This window comes from Phocoena phocoena, chromosome 5, assembly GCF_963924675.1.
Source record: "Phocoena phocoena chromosome 5, mPhoPho1.1, whole genome shotgun sequence".
NCBI lineage: Eukaryota > Metazoa > Chordata > Mammalia > Artiodactyla > Phocoenidae > Phocoena > Phocoena phocoena.
The window spans coordinates 34609763-34633433 of NC_089223.1; the positions used below are offsets into that span (position 1 = coordinate 34609763).

A 23671-nucleotide genomic window follows, 5' to 3' on the forward strand; every position below is an offset into this window, starting at 1 on the left:
AGAGAAGAAAGGAAATAAAAGGAATCCAAATCAGAAAAGAAGAAGTAAAGCTGTCACTGTTTGCAGATGACATGAGAGTATACATAAAGTATCCTAAAGATGCTACCATAAAACCACTAGAGCTTATCAATTAATTTGGTAAAGTTGCAGGGTACAAAATTAAAGCACAGAAATCTCTGGCATTCCTGTATAATAATGATGAAAAATCTGAAAGTGAAATTAAGAAAACACTCCCATTTACCATTGCAAGAAAAAGAATAAAATATCTTGGAATAAACCTACCTAAGGAGACAGAAGACCTGTATGCATAAAATTATAAGTCACTGATGAAAGAAATTAAAGATGATACAAATAGATGGAGAGATATACCATGCTCTTGGATTGGAAGAATCAACATTGTGAAAATGACTCTACTACCCAAATCAATCTACAGATTCAATGCAATCCCTATGAAACTACCACTGGCATTTTTCATTGAACTAGAACAAAAATTTTCACAATTTGTATGGAAACACAAGAGACCCCGAAGAGCCAAATCAATCTTGAGAATGAAAAATGGAGTTGGAGGAATCAGGCTCCCTGACTTCAGACTATACTACAAAGCTACAGTAATCAAGACAGTATGGTACTGGCACAAAAACAAAAATATAGATCAATGGAACAGGATAGAAAGCCCAGAGATAAACCCACACACATATGGTCACCTTATCTTTGATAAAGGAGACAGGAATGTACAATGGAGAAAAGACAGCCTCTTCAATAAGTGGTGCTGGGAAAACTGGACAGGTACATGTTAAAGTATGAGATTAGATCACTCTGTAACTCCATACACAAAAATTAGCTCAAGATGGATTAAAGAGCTAAATTTAAAGTCAGAAATTATCAAACTCTTAGAGGAAAACATAGGTAGAACACTCTATGACATAAGTCACAGCAAGATCCTTTTTGACCCACCTCCTATAGAAATGGAAATAAAAACAAAAATAAACAAATGGGAACTAATGAAACTTCAAAGCTTTTGCATAGCAAAGGAAACCATAAACAAGACCAAAAGAAAACCCTCAGAATGGGAGAAAATATTTGCAAATGAAGCAACTGACAAAGGATCAATCTCCAAAATTTACAAGCAGCTCATGCAGCTCAATAATAAAAAATCAAACAAGCCAATCCAAAAATGGGCAGAGGACTTAAATAGACATTTCTCCAAAGAAGATATACAGATTGCCAACAGACACATGAAAGAATGCTCAACATTATTAATCATTAGAGAAATGCAAATCCAAACTACAATGAGATATTATCTCACACTGGTCAGAATGGCCATCATTGAAAAGTCTAGAAACAATAAATGCTGGAGTGGGTGTGGAGAAAAGGGAACACTCTTGCACTGCTGTGTGGGAATGTGAATTGGTACAGCCACTATGGAGAACAATATGGAGGTTCCTTAAAAAACTACAAATAGAACTAACATATGACCCAGCAATCCTTCTACTGGGCATATGCCCCGAGAAAACCATAATTCAGAAAGAGTCATGTACCAAAATATTCATTTCAGCTCTATTTACAATAGCCTGGAGATGGAAGCAACCTAAGTGTCCATCATCAGATGAATGGATAAAGATGTGGCACATATATACAATGGAATATTACTCAGCCATAAAAAGAAATGAAATTGAGTTATTTGTAGTGAGGTGGATGGACCTAGAGTCTGTCATACAGAATGAAGTAAATCAGAAAGAGAAAGACAAATACTGTATGCTAATACATATATATGGAATCTAAGAAAAAAAAATGTCATGAAGAACCTAGGGGTAAGACAGGAGTAAAGATACAGACCTACTAGAGAATGGACTTCAGGATATTAGGAGGGGGAAGGGTAAACTGTAACAAAGTGAGAGAGTGGCATGGACATATATACACTATCAAACATAAAATAGATAGCTAGTGGGAAGCAGCCGCATATCACAGAGAGATCAGCTCAGTGCTTTGTGACCACCTTGAGGGGTGGGATAGGGAGGGTTGTAGTGAGGGAGATGCAAGAGGGAAGAGATATGGGAACATATGTATATGTATAACTTATTCACTTTTTTATAAAGCAGAAACTAACACACCATTGTAAAGCAATTATACTCTAATAAAGATGTTAAAAATTGTTATAACCAATAAGCATTAATGAATCACTATTTGCTATAATTATTATGAGTAAAAAGGAATATTTACTTCATTCAACCAATGACTATGGCTAGTTCAAAAATATTAAATACAGCACAAAGAATCTCACTGGAAAGAAACACAGTGCAGAAAAATACAGTGAAGAAGGAGACTTCAGCAGATTTTATTTAATCTGAAGCACAACATTCAAAGTACAGCATCACCAGATGGTTTGTCACTTATTAATCTCTGTAATCTAGTGGCAGAGAAGGAAGCAGAGTAGAAACACAGTGCATGGATTATAGAAGACACTGAATGGATTGTTGGCTGGATTTCTGTATAAGGCTGTCCATTCATCTACCTAATTACCTAAACCCAGTTTATGGCCAATCCTATGAATGGAAACAACGTAGACATGGCAAACCAAAACTTCTGGTTATCTGCCTCTTATAAGATGGTACTCAGTCAGCTTCTATTATCTTTGTGTACACATAAACAGTCTTAATATCAGTTTGTAACTGTTAAGAAAGCAATAAGAGAAAATCAGCTTAACAGCACCAAGAGTTTTTTTTAGCTAAATATGCAACAAAGCTTCTAAATAATAAGATAAATATTGTTTAAAAAGAAATATAACAATATCTGAAAACTGTTGCATGCTGAATAATTGTCTCTTTTGAATGGGCTTTAGAACCATTCATCTATAAATTTAAAGAGCAGAGAAACCTACTGTGTACAAGAGAAAAATTTAAGAATGATGGGGGTAATGGCAATCTAAGGCTTATCCTTTAAGTAAAAGTTAAAAATGGGATCAGAATTTACAGACCACACATGTTCAGTCCTTTGATTGGCCCATTGAAAACTAAGTGAATGAGATAACTAAGTGGCTACTTCATTCTCTAATGAAATAAATGAAGGATTTCTGAAGTAAATCATAACATATTTTACAGAGAACTAAGTGAATGAGATAACTAAGTGGCTACTTCATTCTCTAATGAAATAAATGCAGGATTTCTGGAGTAAATCATAACATATTTTACAGAGCAGAGCAATACAGTACAATATGGCATTGAACTAGTGGGCTGGGGGCATGCCGACACCTGGTCTGCAGTCAATTGGCTCCAGCTTTTTATCAAATTACTAATGGAATCAGACTGACTCTGTAAGAGTCAGAGTAGGCAAAGCTTTTTTAGCTGACACATTCTCAACGATGCAAATAACTCTCATTCATTAAAGTACTGTTGAATTTTCTTCTTGGAATAAGTAGTAGCTTGTTAGGTCAGCTGCAACAATTGCTTGGTCATTTTGGTCCTTTTCCAGAAGTCAGCTTAACCAAATGCTCCACCACACACAAGCAAAATGTGACAAATTCACATCTCATAAATCGGCCCTGTAATATCATAGAGACATCCACGTAGAGACCCCTCCATATACAGTGACTTTGCCTTAATATAAAATATTTCTAAGCCATAGAATGGTATTATAGGAGTCCATGGGAAAATATAAAATCTTTAAAAACAGTTTTTAGAGTCCCCAAAGATAACGTGAGATACATAATTTATTACTTTATTCTATCACACATTCTGAGCCATGAATTTCTATGTCTAAATGATGCAGAATGTGAAAATTTCCAGCCACCAGGAACCAATGATACAGAAATGTCTCCCTAGAAGACACTTAGATTCCCAAAAAATATTCCCCCGAAGTCCTTCAACTTTACAATGGAGACAGAAAAGAAAAGCTGATGTGTGGAGCTGTAAGGAAGTCTGATTTCTGTTGAAACACTACCTTCTCTTTTGAGGACTTTTAAATATTTTTCTTAAGCGTTTACACTCAGACTTTACAGACAGTTTGGTATTCAAACATTTCAACCTTATTCACTCCATGATTATATTTCTATGATTTTAAGGTTCATAATCCAGGTTTTAGAAAGGCCAAAAAGAGTGAATAACAGTAAGTCCTAGTAAGAAATTCTAATGCATTTAAGGAGTTTCATTCAAAAGGAATAAAATTGAACTTTCATTTTAAGCTCTGGAAAGAATAACTGTGTGTTTCTGGAACATCCAAGCAAGCCTAATCTACCTTCCTGGCCACCAGCCAAGCTTCCATATGCAGCTCCCTCATATGAACATCTGTAGAGGTACTTTTACTGAAAATACAGGCACTGGCTAAAGGATAAGGCCACTCAAAGTCACATTTACAAGGGACAAGATACATTCACAAGGGACAACATAATAAAATGATAATGCATAATGCGGAAATAAAATCTAGCTAAGATTTAAACTAAGAATTAAAAAGACTGATACAATGTGAGCAGTTGTGAGGTGAAATTCAGAGCTTCCGAGTTCTAGCCATCCTTCACTTTTTTCTCCCTTCGGTGAGAACTATCATTTGGTTTCCCACAAGATGTTGGAAGGATTGGAGGCCACTGGAAAAAAAAGGCACAGTGGAATATAAACCCCTGCCTTCTGATTCAAAAGACCTTTCTTTCCCATGAATACTCTATAACAGTGATCAAATATACTTATAATGGATTTATGGTGGAGAATTATATAACACTTGTGGGTGTTTTGTTTTCCAAATATCCCATATATGAAGATGTGAATTACAGCTATATAACTTAGCAAAGCTTTAGGATATGATAAATAAAATAAAAATGACATAACTGTATTAGCTTATTGTTGTGTGCTCTTATGCCTAGAACTTTATTTCTGTTTCATTTGTTTTGTCTCTCAGACATTTGTCTCTCAGACATTTGTCTCTCAGAACCAAGACAGGGTGAAGCCAGGAATGATAGAACTTTATCCCTTTATTCATTCAGAACTTTATCCCTCTTCTAGTAGGAAGACTTTTTCCAAGTATCTTTCAACCAAGGTTTCTTTTACTTTAAAACTATTACCATGCATTTAGCATCTCATGATTAAACACACACACACACACACACACACACACACACACACACACAGATGCACACTCTAAAAACAAGGCAAATATATTAGTTTCCTATTGCTGCTCTAGCAAATTAACACATACTTAGTGACTCAATACAACACACTTTTCTGGGGACTAGGACAAGGTCATCTTTGGGGAATGGGGAGCATTATTCTGCCTACCATAGAAAGTAAGGCCAAATATTTTCACCCTCTGATTCTCAGGGGAAATGAGGACAAACACTTATAACTGAATGATTTCAAACTCTTTTATCCTTAACTTTATTAGCTCAGTCAAGAAACTAAGTCCCATAGAGGAAATCTGGCTTGAAGCCTGCTTTTTTGTAATTAAACTTTTACTGGAACACAACCATGTCCATTCATTTGTGCATTGACTGGCCTCACCCAGCAACAGACAGGCTGCCTAAAGACCTCCTGAGCCCACAGGCCATTAGACACAGCCCTGCCCAGTAGATGGCCAGGACCCAGCTCTACCCACCAGTGAGAAGGCACCAGCTTCAGAATCCCCTGGGCCCTAGTGCTGTACCCCAGGAAGCCTGGCATAGCCTCTGGATCAGCCTCACCCACCAGGGAGCAGAAAACAGATGTAAGAAAACCACAATCCCATAACCTGTGGACCTAACCTGCCCACAGCAGGCCAGACCCTGCCCTGGGACAAGCTGGGCACTAACCCTGCCCAGTAGCAGGCCAACACGAACACCAGAACACTTCAGACCCAGTACCCACCTGTGTTTCAGGAACTGCCCCCACCCCTCCCACTAGTGATCTTATATCAGCTCTGGGACTCCTGGGTCCTGTAACCAGACTCCAGAACCTGATTCTGCCTTCCAGTAGTCCAGCACTAACACCAGGACTTGGTTTCACCCACCAGTGTGTGGGCAACAGCCCTGGAGTCTTATGTACCCTAACTCTTCTCATTAGTGAGCCAGCACTAGTCTTGGGACCCCCCCGGGGTTCTGCAGCTAGCTGCCTTGTGACCAGGCCCCACCACCCAGGAACTGGCAGCCTCCACACAAGGCAGGTCTAAGCAACCAACCAGACCAGGGGCCAAAAATGCTTAACAGTCCACCCACATAGTCAGCCTGCCACAACTGAAGGACCCATGCAGGCCTAATAGGGAGAACTCCTAGAGCATATAGCTTGGGTGACAAGAAGGGAGCACACTGCTGGGACACATAGGGCATCTGCAAAAGTCCCCATCTCCAAGATGAGGAAACATAACCAACCTACTAGATACATAAAAATAAAAACAGCAACTTAGGCAAAATGAAGTGACAGAGGAATGTGTTTCATGAAGGAACAAAATGAAAACCCCAGAAGAACTAAATGAAGTGGATCTAGGCAATCTACATGAGAAAGGGTTCAAGGTAGTGATTGTAAAGATAATCAAAGAACTTGGGAGGAGAATGATGCAAAAAATGAGGTTAGAAGGTTTAAACAAGGAGTTAGAACAGCCAAACAGAGACGAAAAATATTATAACTGAAATGAAAAATACACTAGAAGGAATAAAGTGTAGACTAATTGATAGAGAAACAGATCAGCAAGCTGGAAGACAGAGTAGTGGAAATTACTGCGGATGAACAGAGAAAAGAAAAAAGAATGAAAAGAAATGAGGACAGTTTAAAAGACCCCTGGAACAACATCAAGTGTACTAATATTTGCATTACACTCTCAGAAGGAGAAGAAAATGGGTCTGATAATGAATTTTAAGACATAATAGCTGAAAACTTCCCTAACATGGGAAATGAAACAGTCATACAAGTCCAGGAAGTGCAGAGTCACATATAAGATTAATCCAAAGAGGAACACACCAAACACTCCAACACATTGTAATTAAAATGACAAAAAGGGGGTCTTGAGAAGATGGCGGAAGAGTAAGATGCGGATATCACCTTACTCCCCACAAGATACATCAGAAATATACACGTGGAACTGCTCCTATAGAACACCTACTGAACACTGGCAGAAGACCTCAGACCTCCCAAAAGGCAAGAAACTCCCCACATACCTGGGTAAGGCAAAAGAAAAAAGAAAAAACAGAAACAAAAGAATAGGGATGGGACCTGCACCAGTGGGAGGGAGCTGTGAAGGAGGAAAGGTTTCCACACACTAGGAAGCCCCTTTGCAGGCGGAGACTGTGGGTGGTGGAGGGGGAAAGCTTCAGAACCGCAGAGGAGAGTGAAGCCGCAGGGAGGGCAAAGCAGAGAGATTCCCGCACGGAGGATCGGTGCCAACCAGCACTCGCCAGCCCGAGAGACTTGTCTGCTCACCAACTGGGGCAGGCGGGGGGTGGGAGAGGAGGCTCAGGCTTCGGTCGGAGTGCAAGGAGAGGACAGATGTTGGTGGTGTGAACACAGCCTGAAGGGGGCTAGTGAGCCACAGCTAGCCGGAAGGGAGTCCAGGCAACACTCGGGACCTGCCTAAGAGGCAAGAGACTTTTTCTTGCCTCTTTGTTTCCTGGTGCACGAGGAGAGGGGTTTAAGAGCACTGCTTAAAAGAGCTCCAGAGACAGGCGCCAGCAGGCGCTATCAGCGCAGACCCCAGAGACAGGTATGAGACGCTAAGGCTGCTGCTGCAGCCACCAAGAAGCCTGTGTGTGGGCTCAGGTCACTATCCACAACCCCCCTCCCGGGAGTCTGTGCAGCCTGCCACTGCCAGGGTGCTGTGATCCAGGGACAACTTCCCCAGGAGAACGCACAGTGAGCATCAGGCTGGTGCAACGTCACGCCAGCCTCTGCCACCACAGCCTCACCGCACATCTGTACTCCTCCCTCCCCTCAGCCTGAGTGAGCCAGAGCCCCTGAATCAGCTGCTCCTTTAACCTCATCCTGTCTGAGTGAAGAACAGATGGCCTCAGGAGACCTACACGAAGACGCGGGTCCAAATCCAAAGCTGAGCCCCAGGAGCTGTGCAAACAAAGAAGAGAAAGGGAAATCTCTCCCAGCAGCCTCAGAAGCAGCGGATTAAATCTCCAAAATCAACTTGATGTACGCTGCATCTGTGCAAGAACTGAATAGACAATGAAACATCTCAAATTGAGGAGGTGGACTTTGAGAGCAAGATATATTATTTTTTCCCCTTTTCCTCATTTTGTGAGTGTGTATGTGTATGCTTCTGTATGAGATTTTGTCTGTATAGCTTTGATTTCACCATTTGTCCTATGATTCTGTCTGTCCGTTCTTTTTTTTTACATTAAAAATTTTTTTCATAACTATTTTTTATTTTAATAACTTCATTTTATTTTATCTTATTTTATTTTATTTTATCCTCATTGTTTCTTTCTTTCTTTCCAATTTTTCTCCTTTTTATTCTGAGCCGTGTGGATGAAAGGCTCTTGGGGCTGCAGCCAGTAGTCAGTACTGTGCCTCTGACATGGGAGAGCCAACTTCAGGACACTCATCCAAAAGAGACCTCCCAGCCCCACGTAATACCAAATGACAAAAATCTCACAGAGATCTCCATCTCAACACCAAGACCCAGCTTCACGCAACAACCAGCAAGCTACAGTGCTGGACACCATATGCCAAACAACTAGCAAGAGAGGAACACAGCTCCATCCATTAGCACAGAGGCTGCCTATAATCATAAGGTCACAGACTCCCCAAAACACACCACCAGACGTGGACCTGCCCACCAGAAAGACAAGATCCAGCCTCATCCACCAGAACACAGGCACTAGTCACCTCCATCAGGAGGCCTACACAACCCACTGAATCAACCTTAGCCACTGTGGACAGACACCAAAAACAATGGGAACTACGAACCTGCAGCTTGCGAAAAGGAGACACCAAACACTGTAAGATAAGCAAAATGAGAAGACAGAAAAACACACAGCAGATGAAGGAGCAAGATAAAAATGCACCAAACCTAGCAAATGAAGAGGAAATAGGCAGTCTACCTGAAAAAAATTCAGAATAATGATACTAAAGATGATCCAAAATCTTGGAAATAGAATAGAGAAAATGCAAGAAACATTTAACAAGGACATAGAAGAACTAAAGAGGAAATGAACAACACAATAAATGAAATTAAAACTACTCTAGAAGGGATCAATAGCAGAATAACTGAGGCAGAAGAACGGATAAGTGACCTGGAAAATAAAATAGTGGAAATAGCTACTGAAGAGCAGAATAAAGAAAGAAGAATGAAAGGAACTGAGGACAGCCTCAGAGATGTCTGTGACAGCATTAAACACACCAATATTTGAATTATAGAGGTCCCAGAAGAAGAAGAGAAAAAGAAAGGGACTGAGCAAATCTTTGAAGAGATTAGAGTTGAAAACTTCCCTAATATGGGAAAGGAAATAGTAAATCAAGTCCAGGAAGCACAGAGAGTCCCATACAAGATAAATCCAAGAAGAAACATGCCAAGACACATATTAATCAAACTATCAAAAATTAAATACAAAGAAAACATATTAAAAGCAGCAAGGGAAAAACCACAAATAACACAAAAGGGAATTCCCATAAGGTTAACGGCTGATCTTTCAGCAGAAACTCTGCAAGCCAGAAGGGACTGGCAGGACATATTTAAAGTGATAAAGGAGAAAAACCTACAACCAATATTACACTAGCCAAGCAGGATCTCATTCAGATTTGATGGAGAAATTAAAACTTTTACAGACAAGGAAAAGCTGAGAGAGTTCAGAACCACAAAACCAGCTTTACAACAAATGCTAAAGGAACTTCTGTAGGCAAGAAACACAAGAGAAGGAAAAGACCTACAATAACAAACCCCAAAAAATTAAGAAAATGGGAATAGGAACATACATATCAATTATTACCTTAAATGTAAATGGATTAAATGCTCCCACCAAAAGACACAGACTGGCTGAATGGACACAAAAACAAGACCCATATATATGTTTTCTATAAGAGACCCACTTCAGACCTAGGGACACATACAGACTGAAAGTGAGGGGATGGAAAAAGGTATTCCATGCAAATGAAAATCAGAAGAAAGCTAGAGTAGCAATTCTCATATCACAGAAAATAGATTTTAAAATAAAGACTGTTACAAGAGACAAAGAAGGACACTACATAATGATCAAGGGATCGATCCAAGAAGAAGATATAACAATTGTAAATATTTATGCACCCAACATATGAGCACATCAATACATAAGGCATATACACACAGCCATAGAAGGGAAAATCGACAGTAACACTTTCATAGTATGGGATTTTAACACCCCACTTTCACCAATGGACAGATCATCCAAAATGAAAATAAATAAGGAAACACAAGCTTTAAATGATACATTAAACAAGATGGACCTAATTGATATTTATAGGACATTCCATCCAAAAACAACAAAATACACATTTTTCTCAAGTTCTCATGGAACATTCTCCAGGATAGATCGTATCTTGGGTCACAAATCAAGCCTTGATAAATTTAAGCAGTTGAAGTCGTATCAAGTATCTTTTCTGACCACAATGCTATTAGACTAGATATGAAAGACAGGAAAAGAGCTGTAAAATATACAAACACATGGAGGCTAAACAATACACTACTTAATAATGAAGTGATCACTGAAGAAATCAAAAAATACCTAGACACAAATAACAATGAAAATACAATGACCCAAAACCTATGCGATGCAGTGCAAGCAGTTCTAAGAGGGAGGTTTATAACAATGCAATCCTACCTGAAGAAGCAGGAAACATCTCGAATAAACAACCTAACCTTGCACCTAAAGCAATTAGAGAAAGAAGAACTAAAAAAATCCCCCAAAGTTAGCAGAAGTAAAGAAATCATAAAGATCAGATCAGAAATAAATCAAAAAGAAATGAAGGAAATGATAACAAAGATCAATACAACTAAATGTTGGTCCTTTGAGAAGATAAACAAAATTGATTAACCATTAGCCAGACTTACAAAGAAAAAAAGGGAAAAGACTCAAATCAATAGAATTACAAATGAAAAAGGAGAAGTAACAACTGACAATGCAGAAATACAAAGGATCATGAGAGATTACTACAAGCAACTCTATGCCAATAAAATGGACAACCTGGAAGAAATGGACAAATTCTTAGAAATGCACTACCTGCCGAGACTGAACCAGGAAGAAATAGAAAATATGAGAGACCAATCACAAGCACTGAAATTGAAACTGTGATTAAAAATCTTCCAATAAACAAAAGCCCAGGACCAGATGGCTTCACAGGCAAATTCTATCAAACATTTAGAGAAGAGCTAACACTCTTCCAAAATATAGCAGAGGAAGGAACACTCCCAATCTCATTTTACGAGGCCACCATCACCCTGATACCAAAATCAGACAAAGAGGTCACAAAGAAAGAAAACTACAGGCCAATATCACTGATGAAAATAGATGCAAAAATCCTCAACAAAATACTAGCAAACAGAATCCAACAGCACATTAAAAGTATCATACACCATGATCAAGTGGGATTTATTCCAGGAATGCAAGGATTCTTCAATATATGCAAATCCATCAACGTGATACACCATATTAACAAATTGAAGGAGAAAAACCATATGATCATCTCAATAGATGCAGAGAAAGCTTTCGACAAAATTTAACACCCATTTATGATAAAAAACCTGAAGAAAGTAGGCATAGAGGGAACTTCCCTCAACCTAATAAAGGCAATATATGACAAACCCACAGCCAACATCATCCTCAATGGTGAAAAACTGAAAGCATTTCCACTAAGATCAGGAACAAGACAAGGTTGCCCACTCTCACCACTATTATTCAACATAGTTTTGGAAGTTTTAGCTACAGCAATCAGAGAAGAAAAGGGAATAAATGGAATCCAAATCAGAAAAGAAGAAATAAACTGTCACTGTTTGTAGATGACATGATACTATACATAGAGAATCCTAAAGATGCTACCAGAAAACTATTAGAGCTAATCAATGAATTTGGTAAAGTAGCAGGATACAAAATTAATGCACAGATGTCTCTTGCAATCCTATATACTAATGATGAAGTCTGAAAGTGAAATTAAGAAAACACTCCCATTTACCATTGCAACAAAAAGAATAAAACATCTAGGAATAAACCGACCTAAGGAGACAAAAGACCTGTATGCAGAATATTATAAGACACTGATGAAAGAAATTAAAGATGATACAAATAGATGGAGAGATATACCATGTTCTTGGATGGGAAGAATCAACATTGTGAAAATGACTCTACTACCCAAAGCAATCTACAGATTCAATGCAATCCCTATGAAACTACCACTGGCATTTTTCACCGAACTAGAACAAAAAATTTCACAATTTGTATGGAAACACAAAAGACCCCGAATAGTCATAGCAATTTTGAGACCCAAAAAAGGAGCTGGAAGAATCAGGCTCCCTGATTCCAGACTATAATACAAAGCTACAGTAATCAGGAGAATATGGTACTGGCACAAAAACAGAAATATAGATCAATGGAAGAGGATAGAAAGCCCAGAGGTAAACCCCACACACATATGGTCACCTTATCTTTGATAAAGGAGGCAAGAATATACAGTGGAGAAAAGACAGCCTCTTCAATAAGTGGTGCTGTGAAAACTGGACAGGTACATGTAAAAGTATGAAATTAGAACACTCCCTAACACCATACACAAAAATAAACTCAAAATGGATTAAAGACTTATATGTAAGGCCAGACACTGTCAAATTCTTAGAGGAAAACATAGGCAGAACACTCTATGACATAAATCACAGCAGGATCCTTTTTGACCCACCTCGTAGAGAAATGGAAATAAAACCAAAAATAAACAAATGGGACCTAATGAAACTTTAAAGCTTTTGCACAGCAAAGGAAACCATAAACAAGACCAAAAGACAACCCTCAGAATGGGCAGAAATATTTGCACATGAAGCAACTGACAAAGGATTAATCTCCAAAATTTACAAGGAGCTCATGCAGCTCAATAACAAAAAGCCAACAACCGAATCCAAAAACAGGCACAATACCTAAATAGTCGTTTCTCCAAATAAGATATACAGATTGCCAACAAACACATGAAAGAATGCTCAACCTTATTAATCATTATAGAAATGCAAATCAAAACTACAATGACATATCATCTCACACTGGTCAGAATGGCCAACATCAACAAACATACAAACAATAAATGCTGGAGAGGGTGTGGAGAAAAGGGAACACTCTTGCTTTGTTGGTGTGAATGGATGTTGATATAGCCACTATGGAGAACAGTATGGACGTTCCTTAAGAAACTAAAAGTAGAACTACCATATGACCCAACAATCTCACTACTGGGCATATACCCTGAGAAAACCATAATTTAAAAAGAGTCATGTACCACAATGTTCATTTCAGCTCTATTTACAATAGCCAGGACATGGAAGCAACCTAAGTGTCCATCAACTGATGAATGGATATAGAAAATGTGGCACATATACACAATGGAATATTACTCAGCCATAAAAAGAAATGAAATTGCATTATTTGTAGTGAAGTGGGTGGACCTAGAGTCTGTCATACAGAGTGAAGAAAGTCAGAAAGAGAAAGACAAATACTGTATGCTAACACATTTGTACGGAATGTAAGAAAAAAAAAGGTCATGAAGAAACTAGGGGTAAGATGGGAATGAAGACACAGACCTACTAGAGAATGGACTTAAGGATATGGGGAGGGGGAAGGGTAACCTTGGATAAAGTGAGAGAGTGGCATGGACATATATACACTACCAAAGGTAAAACATATAGCCAGTGGGAAGCAGCCACATAGCACAGGGAGATCAGCTTGGTGGTTTGTGACCACCTAGAAGGGTGGGATAGGGAGGGTGGGAGAGAGGGAGGCACAAGAGGGAAGAGATATGGGAACATATGTATATGTATAACTGATTTACTTTGTTATAAAGCAGAAACTAACACACCATTGTGAAGAAATTATACTCCAGTAAAGATGTTAAAAAAAATGACAAAAAGATAAAGAGAGAATATTAAAAGTAGAAAGAGAAAAACAACAAATAACATACAAGGGAACTCCCATAAGACTATCAGCTGATTTTTTCAGCAGAAACTCTGCAGGCCAGAGGGAGTGGCACAGTATATTTAAAGTGATGAAAGAGAAAAATTTCCACCCAAGAATTCTCTACCCAGCAAGGTTCTTGTTCAGATTTGATGGAGAAATCAAAAACTTTACAGACAAGAAAAGCTAAAAGAATTCAGCACCACCAAACCAGCTTCACAACAAATGTTAAAGGAACCTGTCTAGGCAAAAAAGAAAAGGCCACAATTAGAAAGAAGAAAATTACAAAATGAAAAAGTTCACCAGTAAAGGCAAACATACAGCAAAGGTAGGAAATCATACACATACAAGCTAGTAAGGAGGTTAAAAGACAAAACTAGTAAAATCACCTGTATTCAGAGCAAGCAGTTAAGGGATACACAAAAGAATTAGGCATAAAATATGATACCCAAAACAGTAATCATTATGGGAGGAGAGTACAAATGCAGGGATTTTAAAATGCATTTGAAATTAAGAGATCAGCAAATTAAAACAATCACATATATACATAGACTGCTATAAAAAAAAACCTGTGGTAACTGCAAACCAAAAATCTATATAGATATGCACACAAAAAAAGGAAAAGGACTTTAAAAACATAATACTAAACACAGTCATCAAATGACAAGAGAAGGGAAAAAGGAAGAAAAAAAAAGACCTACAAAAACAACCCCAAAACCATTAACAAAGTGGCAACAAAACATGCATATCAATAATTACCTTAAATGTAAATAGACTAATTGCTCCAGCCAAAAGACACAAAGTCGCTGAATGGATACCAAAACAGGACCCATATATTTGCTGCCTACAGGAGAATAACTTCCGATCTAAAGACACACATAGACTGAGAATTCCCTGGTGGTCCAGCGGCTAGGACTCTGTGCTTCCACTGAAGGGGGTGTGTGTCAGAGAATTAAGATCCTGAGAGCCATGTGGCATGGCCAAAAAAAAAAAAAAAATAGGCAAACATAGGAAGTGAGGGGATGGAAAAAAGTATTCCATGCAAATGGAAATCAAAAGAAAGCCGGAGTAGCAATACTTATAGCAGACAAAATAGACTTTAAGATAAAGACTGTTACAACAGACAAAGACACTACATAATGATGAAGGGATCAATCCAAGAAGAAGATATAACAATTGTGAATATACAGGCACCCAGCATAGGAGCACCTAAATATTGAATATAGAAAGCAAATACAAACAGACATAAAGGGAGAAATTGACAGTAACCCAATAATAGTAGGGGACTTTAACACCTCACTTACATCAATGGACAGACCATCTGGACAGATCATCCAGACAGAAAATGAATCTGGAAACGCTGGCCTTAAATGACCCATTAGAGCAGCTGAATTTAATAGATATGTAGAGAACACTCCATTTGAAAGCCACAGAACGCATTCTTTTCAAGTGCACATGGAACATTCTCCAGGATAGGTCACATGCTAGCCTACAAAACAAGTCTCAGTAAATTTAAGAAAACTGAAATCATATCAAGCATGTTTTCAGATCACAACACTTTGAGACTAGAAACCAATTATAAGAAAAAAAACTACAAAAAACATGGAAGTTAAACAATATGCTACTAAACAATCAGTGGATCACTAAGGATTGAATTTCAAATTTATAAGGCTACACAAAAACTTGATCATGGTTGAATTTTCAATAAAAATAAAAAATTTTAGATTATTATCATAATTATGATTATTATTATGATATCATAAGTAGCATTTATTGGCACTTAATAAAGCACTGTGCCAAATACATTGTATACAAGTTCATCTTATATACACACAAAATTTGTAAACAGCAGCTTCAATTTCCAGATGAAGAAATCAAGGTTTTAAAATGATAAGTATCTTCCCAAGATAACTAGTAAGTAGGAGTGCTAGGATCTAGACAGAAGTCTCTGCTGTATATCTGTTTAATCATATATTTAATCATTGTAATTTTGTTAGGATGTTATTCTAACAAATTTTCCTAATCATATTAGGAAATATGATTATTTTCCATTTAAATTATTGCATAAGTGTACACAGCAATTATGGATCTCTTTATTCTCTGATGCAGGATGCTGTAAGGAAAAATAAGATTTTTATGTAGAGACAGAATGCTTGGGCTTGAAGGTAGTTAGACTCCTACTACCTTTATAAACTTTCCAAGTCATCTAAATGCCTGGAACTGCTTCCTTATCTATAATTGTCATTTATGACATCAACTTCAGGTAATATACAAGATACCACTTTGAAACCATTGGGAACTATACACACAGTCTTAGTCTAAGTACAGTTTTAAGAGATACAAATGTGCCCAAGCTACATTTTACAATTTGGAGAGCATTTTCAAGAAATGGAAAACTTAAGAGCATTCATATTTTTACTTGTAGAATTTCATATGAGAGAGTGACTATTTTAGAATTTTTAAAAATGACACTCCCAGGGTCTCTGGATCCCAGCTCCCTAGCTTACTGCATTTATATGAAGGTAATATTCCAGGGTCTTATAAAGATAAGAGAAGGTATATACAAGAATGCAAAAAATCCTCAAGAACCACTATATTGACTCATACATTCAATTCTACTTGATTTTCATATTTTGCTTTATAATAGGGAATCCATGACTTAAGACAAAAATTGATGATTATGTTCATTACGTATAGACATAATTTATGTTATTATTGTATTCAAATTGCTATTTTATATTACTGGATAGAATTTAGTATTGAATTAGAAAAAAATTACCTTTAAATATTTCCTGTTTGTATACTAGGTGGTATACTACAACCTAACAGTATTCTGACTGCACAGTCTGGACTTTGCCTAGAGAAAACTACTCAGGAGAGTATAGGCAGTAACTCATTTGTGTCATCTTTACTTTCCCAAATATATGCTGTCTCATACACTTAAATGCATGTGTGGGATTAAAGATGGCTACACATTCTTTGCTACTTCTCCCATTGAGTCATGAAGTCTAATATTCTTCCCCTTCAATACTGGTTAGCTTTTTTGATTTGCTTTACCATAGAATGCATAGAGGTAATGTTCAGGAGCTACTTAGGTATTCCCCTAGGCCTCTTGGAACACTCTTTTTGGGGATCCAGAACGTCCATGTAAAGGGTATGGTTCCCCTGAGACCACCATGCTAGAATGGTCATGTGTAGGTGCTCTGGTTGTCCCAGCTAAGTCAGCCTTCTAGCCCTCCCTACCAAGGTGACAGACATAAAATTAAAGCCAACGTGACCCTCCCAACAGACCATGCCCCAGGTGAATATCACTTACTGACCTCAATCAACGCCATGGGCAACTGAAGAATTGCCAGCAAAGCATTACTCAAATCATGACCTCTTCCCCACAAAACCATGGGATATTATAAAATGGTTCTTGTTTTAAGTCATGAAGTTTTGGGTTAGCTTATTATGAAGCAGTAGATAACTAGAACAGTGCATAAAAGGTAATAATTGCATATTAATGCCAGAAGTCTTAAATTTCCATAAATCAGTAATAAACTACCACTACTGATAGTTCATTCCTTACACATAATTATTGTACCCTAGATATAGATAACCACACTATGGTAAATAAATAATATGCACAAGAATGCTTGTATCTCACAAAGGGCACTGAATTTTATTGTAATTCCTCTCATATTCCATAATGGCAAGATTATCTAAGTAACCTAAATAATATTCATTTGTAGTCTTACAAATAAACCAAATTCACTAAAATAATGGTTATCTCAGATGCAGTGAAAGAGGCTTGCTTATACCCATAAGCCACTACTTGCATGTCACTCAATACAACTCTATGTTAAGTTAAAGGAATATCTGGATTAGAAAGAACAGTAAGATTCTCAAATTTCATAAACAAGGTGTTTTAAAAAAATATGTCATGGAAGTGTCTTCAGGGACAATTTCCTTTTCTTTGCTTCTGTATGAATAGGTAAAATATTTAGAAATGTTTTCTTATTTTTCCACACAGCCTAAGGTAAGAGGAGTAAATATGAGTTGTAAAGAAAGCTCCATGGCGCACACAGGGACACCAAATCTTTTCTTTGCCTTTTCTTTTTTCCCTTGGCCTATAAAGAAACTAGCTTAGAACTGAGTATCTATCAGCAGCTCTTGACCTAACAGGATTAATAGATTTCAGAATTTTCCAAGTTTCCTTGGAATCTATTTTCCAAATTTAGTTTGGGTTCAAGTTCCTCCATGAAAATTAAGGATCCTAAAGAAACCAACAAAATGCATTTATTTTAAACAATATATCTTCTTGATCAAATCTCCTGTATAATAAATGTCAAAACATACAGGTAGGTAATTGAATGGTTTGAATATTACAAACAGTGCTGGCCAAATGTCCATTGGCTGAGATCTGTAACAGATAGTGGTTTCAGTTTTAAAGTAGGTAAGATTCATTAACAGTTGTATTACAAGCAGGGAGACAAAAATAGTAAACGTAAGCAACAATAACGTCAAAATGGTAGGAGTTAAAAAGTATAGAACTAAAATATCACTTGAAGTTGGTAGCTAATCTGTTACAACACACTTTCTACTGATCCTGATTGTTAGAGTGATATTGTGAGTCAGGTTTTATATAAACATGATTAATGAAATAAGAGAGTGGAATCAATATTACGCTCTGATTCAGAAAACTTGGAGTGGCAAAAATGTGTTTTAACAAGTCTTCCAGGTTAATTCTGATGCCTGTTAATATTCTGGCTTAGACTGTAACTACTTCTACAAAGATCACAAAGTCAAATACTTAAAACAAAGATCAATAGTTGCATTAAAGCTCCTTTCCTTCTAAAAATTATCTTCTTAGGATGCTAGCATGTATGACCATTGTTGAACAGACTCTCCTGATCTTCAAGTGGAATATTTGCCTGTAATTTGTAAAGAAGCAGACTGTCTTAGAGTTGAAAGAGATGCTCAATAAACTGAAAGGTATATAATTGAGAAAAAATAAATTATTGACATTTTTTCGAGTTAAGGTATATTAGGAATTCTATTTCCCCTTGGATATAGAAAGCTGGGACTAGTGTTCCTTCTACCCTAGCAAGAAAACCTATGTCAAGTAAAAAAATCACAACTTTGCTGAACACATCAAAGAGCCAAAGTCACTAGTCAAGCAAGTAGTATCAAATCCACTGACACTCAGCCCCTGCCAAGGAGAGATGAGACACGAGCATGTCACCAGTGACAGACTACAGCTAGAAGAGATGCTGGGTGCCATATAACTAGGTTAGATGCATTCAGCTACAATTGTAATGTATTGTAAAGGTCAGCTGTGGACTAGAGTATAGCACCCTAGGAGCTGTAGACACAGGAGTTTGCACCCACTTGCAGGCTCTTCTCCATGGACTTCAATCTCCTGCTCATGAGAAAGACTGTGGGAAGAGTAGGAGTTAGGCAAGTACCTTTCTTGGTGTTGCAGGCTTGGAGGGGAAGTGGTCACTGCTGGGAGAAAAGCATGAAGTCCTGTTGCAACCTTTCTCTGGAAAATAAAATAAGCTTCTGGGGGAGGAGCAGGAAACCTGTCACCACCAGGGCAAACATGCAGACCCACTGTAGTCACAGGAAAGCTTAAATAAACAAATAACACTTCCAACCCTGGGGAAGTCTTGGACTCAGGAGCCTACACCAATAATACCAGAGACCTGCTACAACTGGGAGAGGGAAAAGAAACTCTCCCATAGAAGACCAACCAGAGATAGATGGAGTTTGGCTGCCAGGAAGAGAAGAGGCAGGACCACTGAGAAAGGCTATTTCTAAGACCTAGAAACAGATCCTGTCTAAGGTAGAGAACCCCTTGTCCTCACCACCAGACTACCAAGCACCAAGCAGTGTGTAACTGCAGTCTATCACTGGTTGAGGGAAAAAAGTGTGAAGAGGGATACAATTTGTGATAGAGATGAAAGCAGAAGCTAAAGGTAAAGGAGAAACATTGAGAAAATGCATCTGAAATTCCAGCCTTCAATCTAAGAGAAAGGAATTAAAGCCAATGGTTCACTGAAGGTAATCATAGGAACAAGACAACCCAAACTCAGCTAATTACTGACTATATTCACTCAACAACATCCCTTCCCATATACACACATTCACTAACAGCCTAACAGAAGAGATGTAACCATTTCCAGACATAAAGTCTCTACTGTTAAACACAAAATGTCTGATGTTTAATCAAAAATTACATGACACACAAAAAGGTAAGAAGAAAAGCACAGTGTTAATAGAGAAAATAATCAACAAAGCAGACTCAAACATGACCCCTATGTTTAATCTATCAAATGAGAAATTTCAGCAGAGATGGTGTTATGAATTGAATTGTGCATCCTGGCCAAACACATGCATTGAAGCCCTAAACTCAATGTGATTGCATTAGGAGACAGGTCCTTTAGGGAGGTAATCAAGGTTAAATGAGGTCATAAGGGTGAGGCCAGATCCCACAGGGCTAATGTCCTTATAAGAAGATGAAGAGACACCAGAGCATGCACCCTCTCTCTCTGTCTCTCTCTCTCTGTCTCTCTCTCTCTATATGTACACACAGAGGAAAGACCAAGTGAGGACACAGTGATAAAGCAGCCATCTACAAGTCAGGAAAAGAGGCCTCACGAGACACCAGTCCCCACAGTCCCTTGATATTGAACATCTAGCCTCCAGATCTGTGAGAAAATACATTTTTGTTGTTTTAGCCACTCAGTTTGTGGTATTTTGTTATGGCCACCTAAGCAGACTAATACACAGGAACTCTACTAAAAAATCAAATGGAAATTCAAGAAATAAAAAAACATGATAAGGGAGATAAAGAATACCTCTGTCAAACTCATAAGTAGACTTAAGACAACTGAATAGACAATCATTGAACTTGAAGATCGGCCCATAGAAATAACCCAAGCTTAAAAACAAAAAGAGTGGCAAAAAAATAACAGAATTCAAGAGTTATGGGATAATATGAAACAATCTCACATATGTGTAATTTGAATCCCAGAAGAAGAGAGACAATAATGCAGGAGGAGTTTGTCAAGAAATAATGGTCAAGAGTTTTCAAAAATTCATGGCAGTCATCACAACATAGATGCAAGAAATTCAAAGATTTCTCAGAAGGATAAATTACTAAACAGATAGACAGACGGACACACACACACACACACACACACACACACACTCCCAGATACATTATATTCAAAGTGCTGATAAAAAAATGTTGAAGGCAGCCATCAGAGAAAAGAATAATTATTTCCACAGGAATAAAATTAAGATTTACCACAGACATTAAAAACCATGAAGGACAGAAAATAGTGGAGTCAGGTATTTAAAGTGCAGCTGAGAAAACAAAATTGCTATCTTAGAATTTTATACCCAATGAAAATATCTTTGGGTGTAAAAGACGTACTCTGCACAGACTTACTCTACACACACTATAAAGAGAAATTCTTCAGGGAGAAGGAATATGATACCAGATGAAACTTGGATGTACACACACACACAAAAGTCTTCAGGAAAATCCATTTTCCCAACTGCCTTAGCTATTGCACTGCTGAAAAGAATGCAGCCTTTGCATCTCAGCCCATAAGCTTCAGAGAGTGATCATCTCAGTCAGGGTCTTCAACAGGACAGGAAAGCAATCAAATCCTACAGTGCTGTTATCTTAGCACCTAGCATCCTTCCAAAGAGTGGCTGAAATGAATTGATGTCTCTTTTCAAAAAGTCATATACTGATATCTTACAAATACGGTGATTGGAAGGAACGCCATAATAGGAATATGAATATCTCAGTGACAGTGTCTAATAACATTATTATTATGCTGCAAATGAATAAGATGTCTTTATTGGCCAAAAAAACCCACTGAAGGAAAGGGTTCAAACAGACTTTCAAAATTAACTGGACTGGTCCAGTAAGCTACAGTGGACTGGTAGCCTCATTCTCAAGACAATTTCTTGTCCTTTGTTATGGTTCTTGTTAGACTGTCCTGAATTTTGTTAGTTGGCATTCGTTCCTGCTTTTGACAACAGCATATTTCAGAAAATTGTTAAAATTTCTATATTCCTATGATTCTATTTCTTTAAAGTATACTTTTCAAGTATTCTGTAGCCTATAATGAAATTTAAGATGTACTGTCAGATGACCAGGACAGAATGCAAGATTCATAGAATACAGGAGAGAGGACATATATTACATTCATATTTGAATTTGGAAGAAGTCTAATGATAACGGTACTCATCTAAAGAGGGCAACTACATTATGCAAAAATAATATTCCATAAACCATAAGACAAAATTAGTTTTATTATAAAAATACATATGCTTTGTATATGAGTCATATAGAATTGACACAACTGATAGAATTTACTATGCTGCATTGAAGTGAATACTTATTGCTTTCTTGCTGAATTTCTGATATTTTTGTTCCTTCATTTATATCTCCATTTGGAAACATTATTTCAATAACATATTAGGAAGTAGAACATATTGTTTTGTAGTAATTTTGGTAATGCCTTTTAAAGCATCCCATCCAGGATAAGAAGACTGTACAAGAACTACATGGCTACCATTACTATCACCTTGATCTAGGAAATCAGGAATTTATTTAGTGTTAGTAGGAAAACATAAGAAAGAAAGTCTTTCCCATCTGCCTACTAATTCAATTCAATTAAATAAACATTCATTTTATTTATTTTATTTCCATGCACTAGCTGTGCAAGATACGGGCAGGCAGCTTAACAGAAAAAAGAACAATGCGCTCACTTACTAATTTGATTCGATGACCAGGAGTTGCACTGATTTCCCATGTGCATTCTTTCCTGCTTGGGTACTTGTCTGGCCAGTTAGGACTAGTGATGAAGCCACTTGGACTGTGAATCTTCTGTTCACACTCAGCTGTGCCAATAATGATAAAATCAATTAGTGTGGAAATCTAGCCCAGAATTGGGCCAGCAAGGAAGTAGCCTGTTTACACACTATCCTGATGAAAGATCTTCCTCAATAACTAATCATCACTCTAGTCTCCAGTATCATATTCATCTGCTTTGGTAAACCTGTTGCATAATCATTATCATAATCAGAAAATGTTTGTTTTTGGGTTCACATGAAATTGTGTTTACAATGAATTAAATAAATGTCTACAAGAAAATGAACTCTTTTTAACTGCTGGATCTTTTTAACTGCTGGATCTGGATCTAAAAGTTTATTTTAACAGAGCAACATTATTGACAATCAAAGATATCAACTCTTGGTATGTGCAAAATATTTAATGCAATGCCACAACAAAAATGACTATGTCATTTTCAGTTATTTTCTTCCTATTAACAGAAACATCATTTATAGCTAACTAGTATCACTAAGCCACTTTATGAAACATGTCTTTACATTTTCTCTCTCTCTTTGTTAAAGTATACACTTGAATACTTAAACCATAATTTTAGCTGCTTAAGTAAATTATCTGTCATTTCATCACAATGAAATGAAGCACTAAGGGGAAAAATATATAAACAACTACTAGCTTCTGAATTAATTTAAAAAAATGTTATTCAATTAACATGAAATTTCTTTTAGGTCTTACAATTTAAACAACTT

The 23671-nt window shown here is 37.4% G+C and overlaps 1 protein-coding gene across 1 annotated transcript in view; it reads right to left on the bottom strand.

Annotated features, from left to right (window-relative positions):
- The window catches only part of TLL1 (tolloid like 1), a 268602-nt gene that overhangs the window by 13892 nt on the left and 231039 nt on the right, over window positions 1-23671 (bottom strand). Inside the window, exon 18 of the mRNA XM_065877313.1 lies at window positions 22848-22975. Within this exon, the coding sequence (XP_065733385.1) occupies window positions 22848-22975 (128 nt within the window). The remainder of the gene's footprint in view (window positions 1-22847; window positions 22976-23671) is intronic.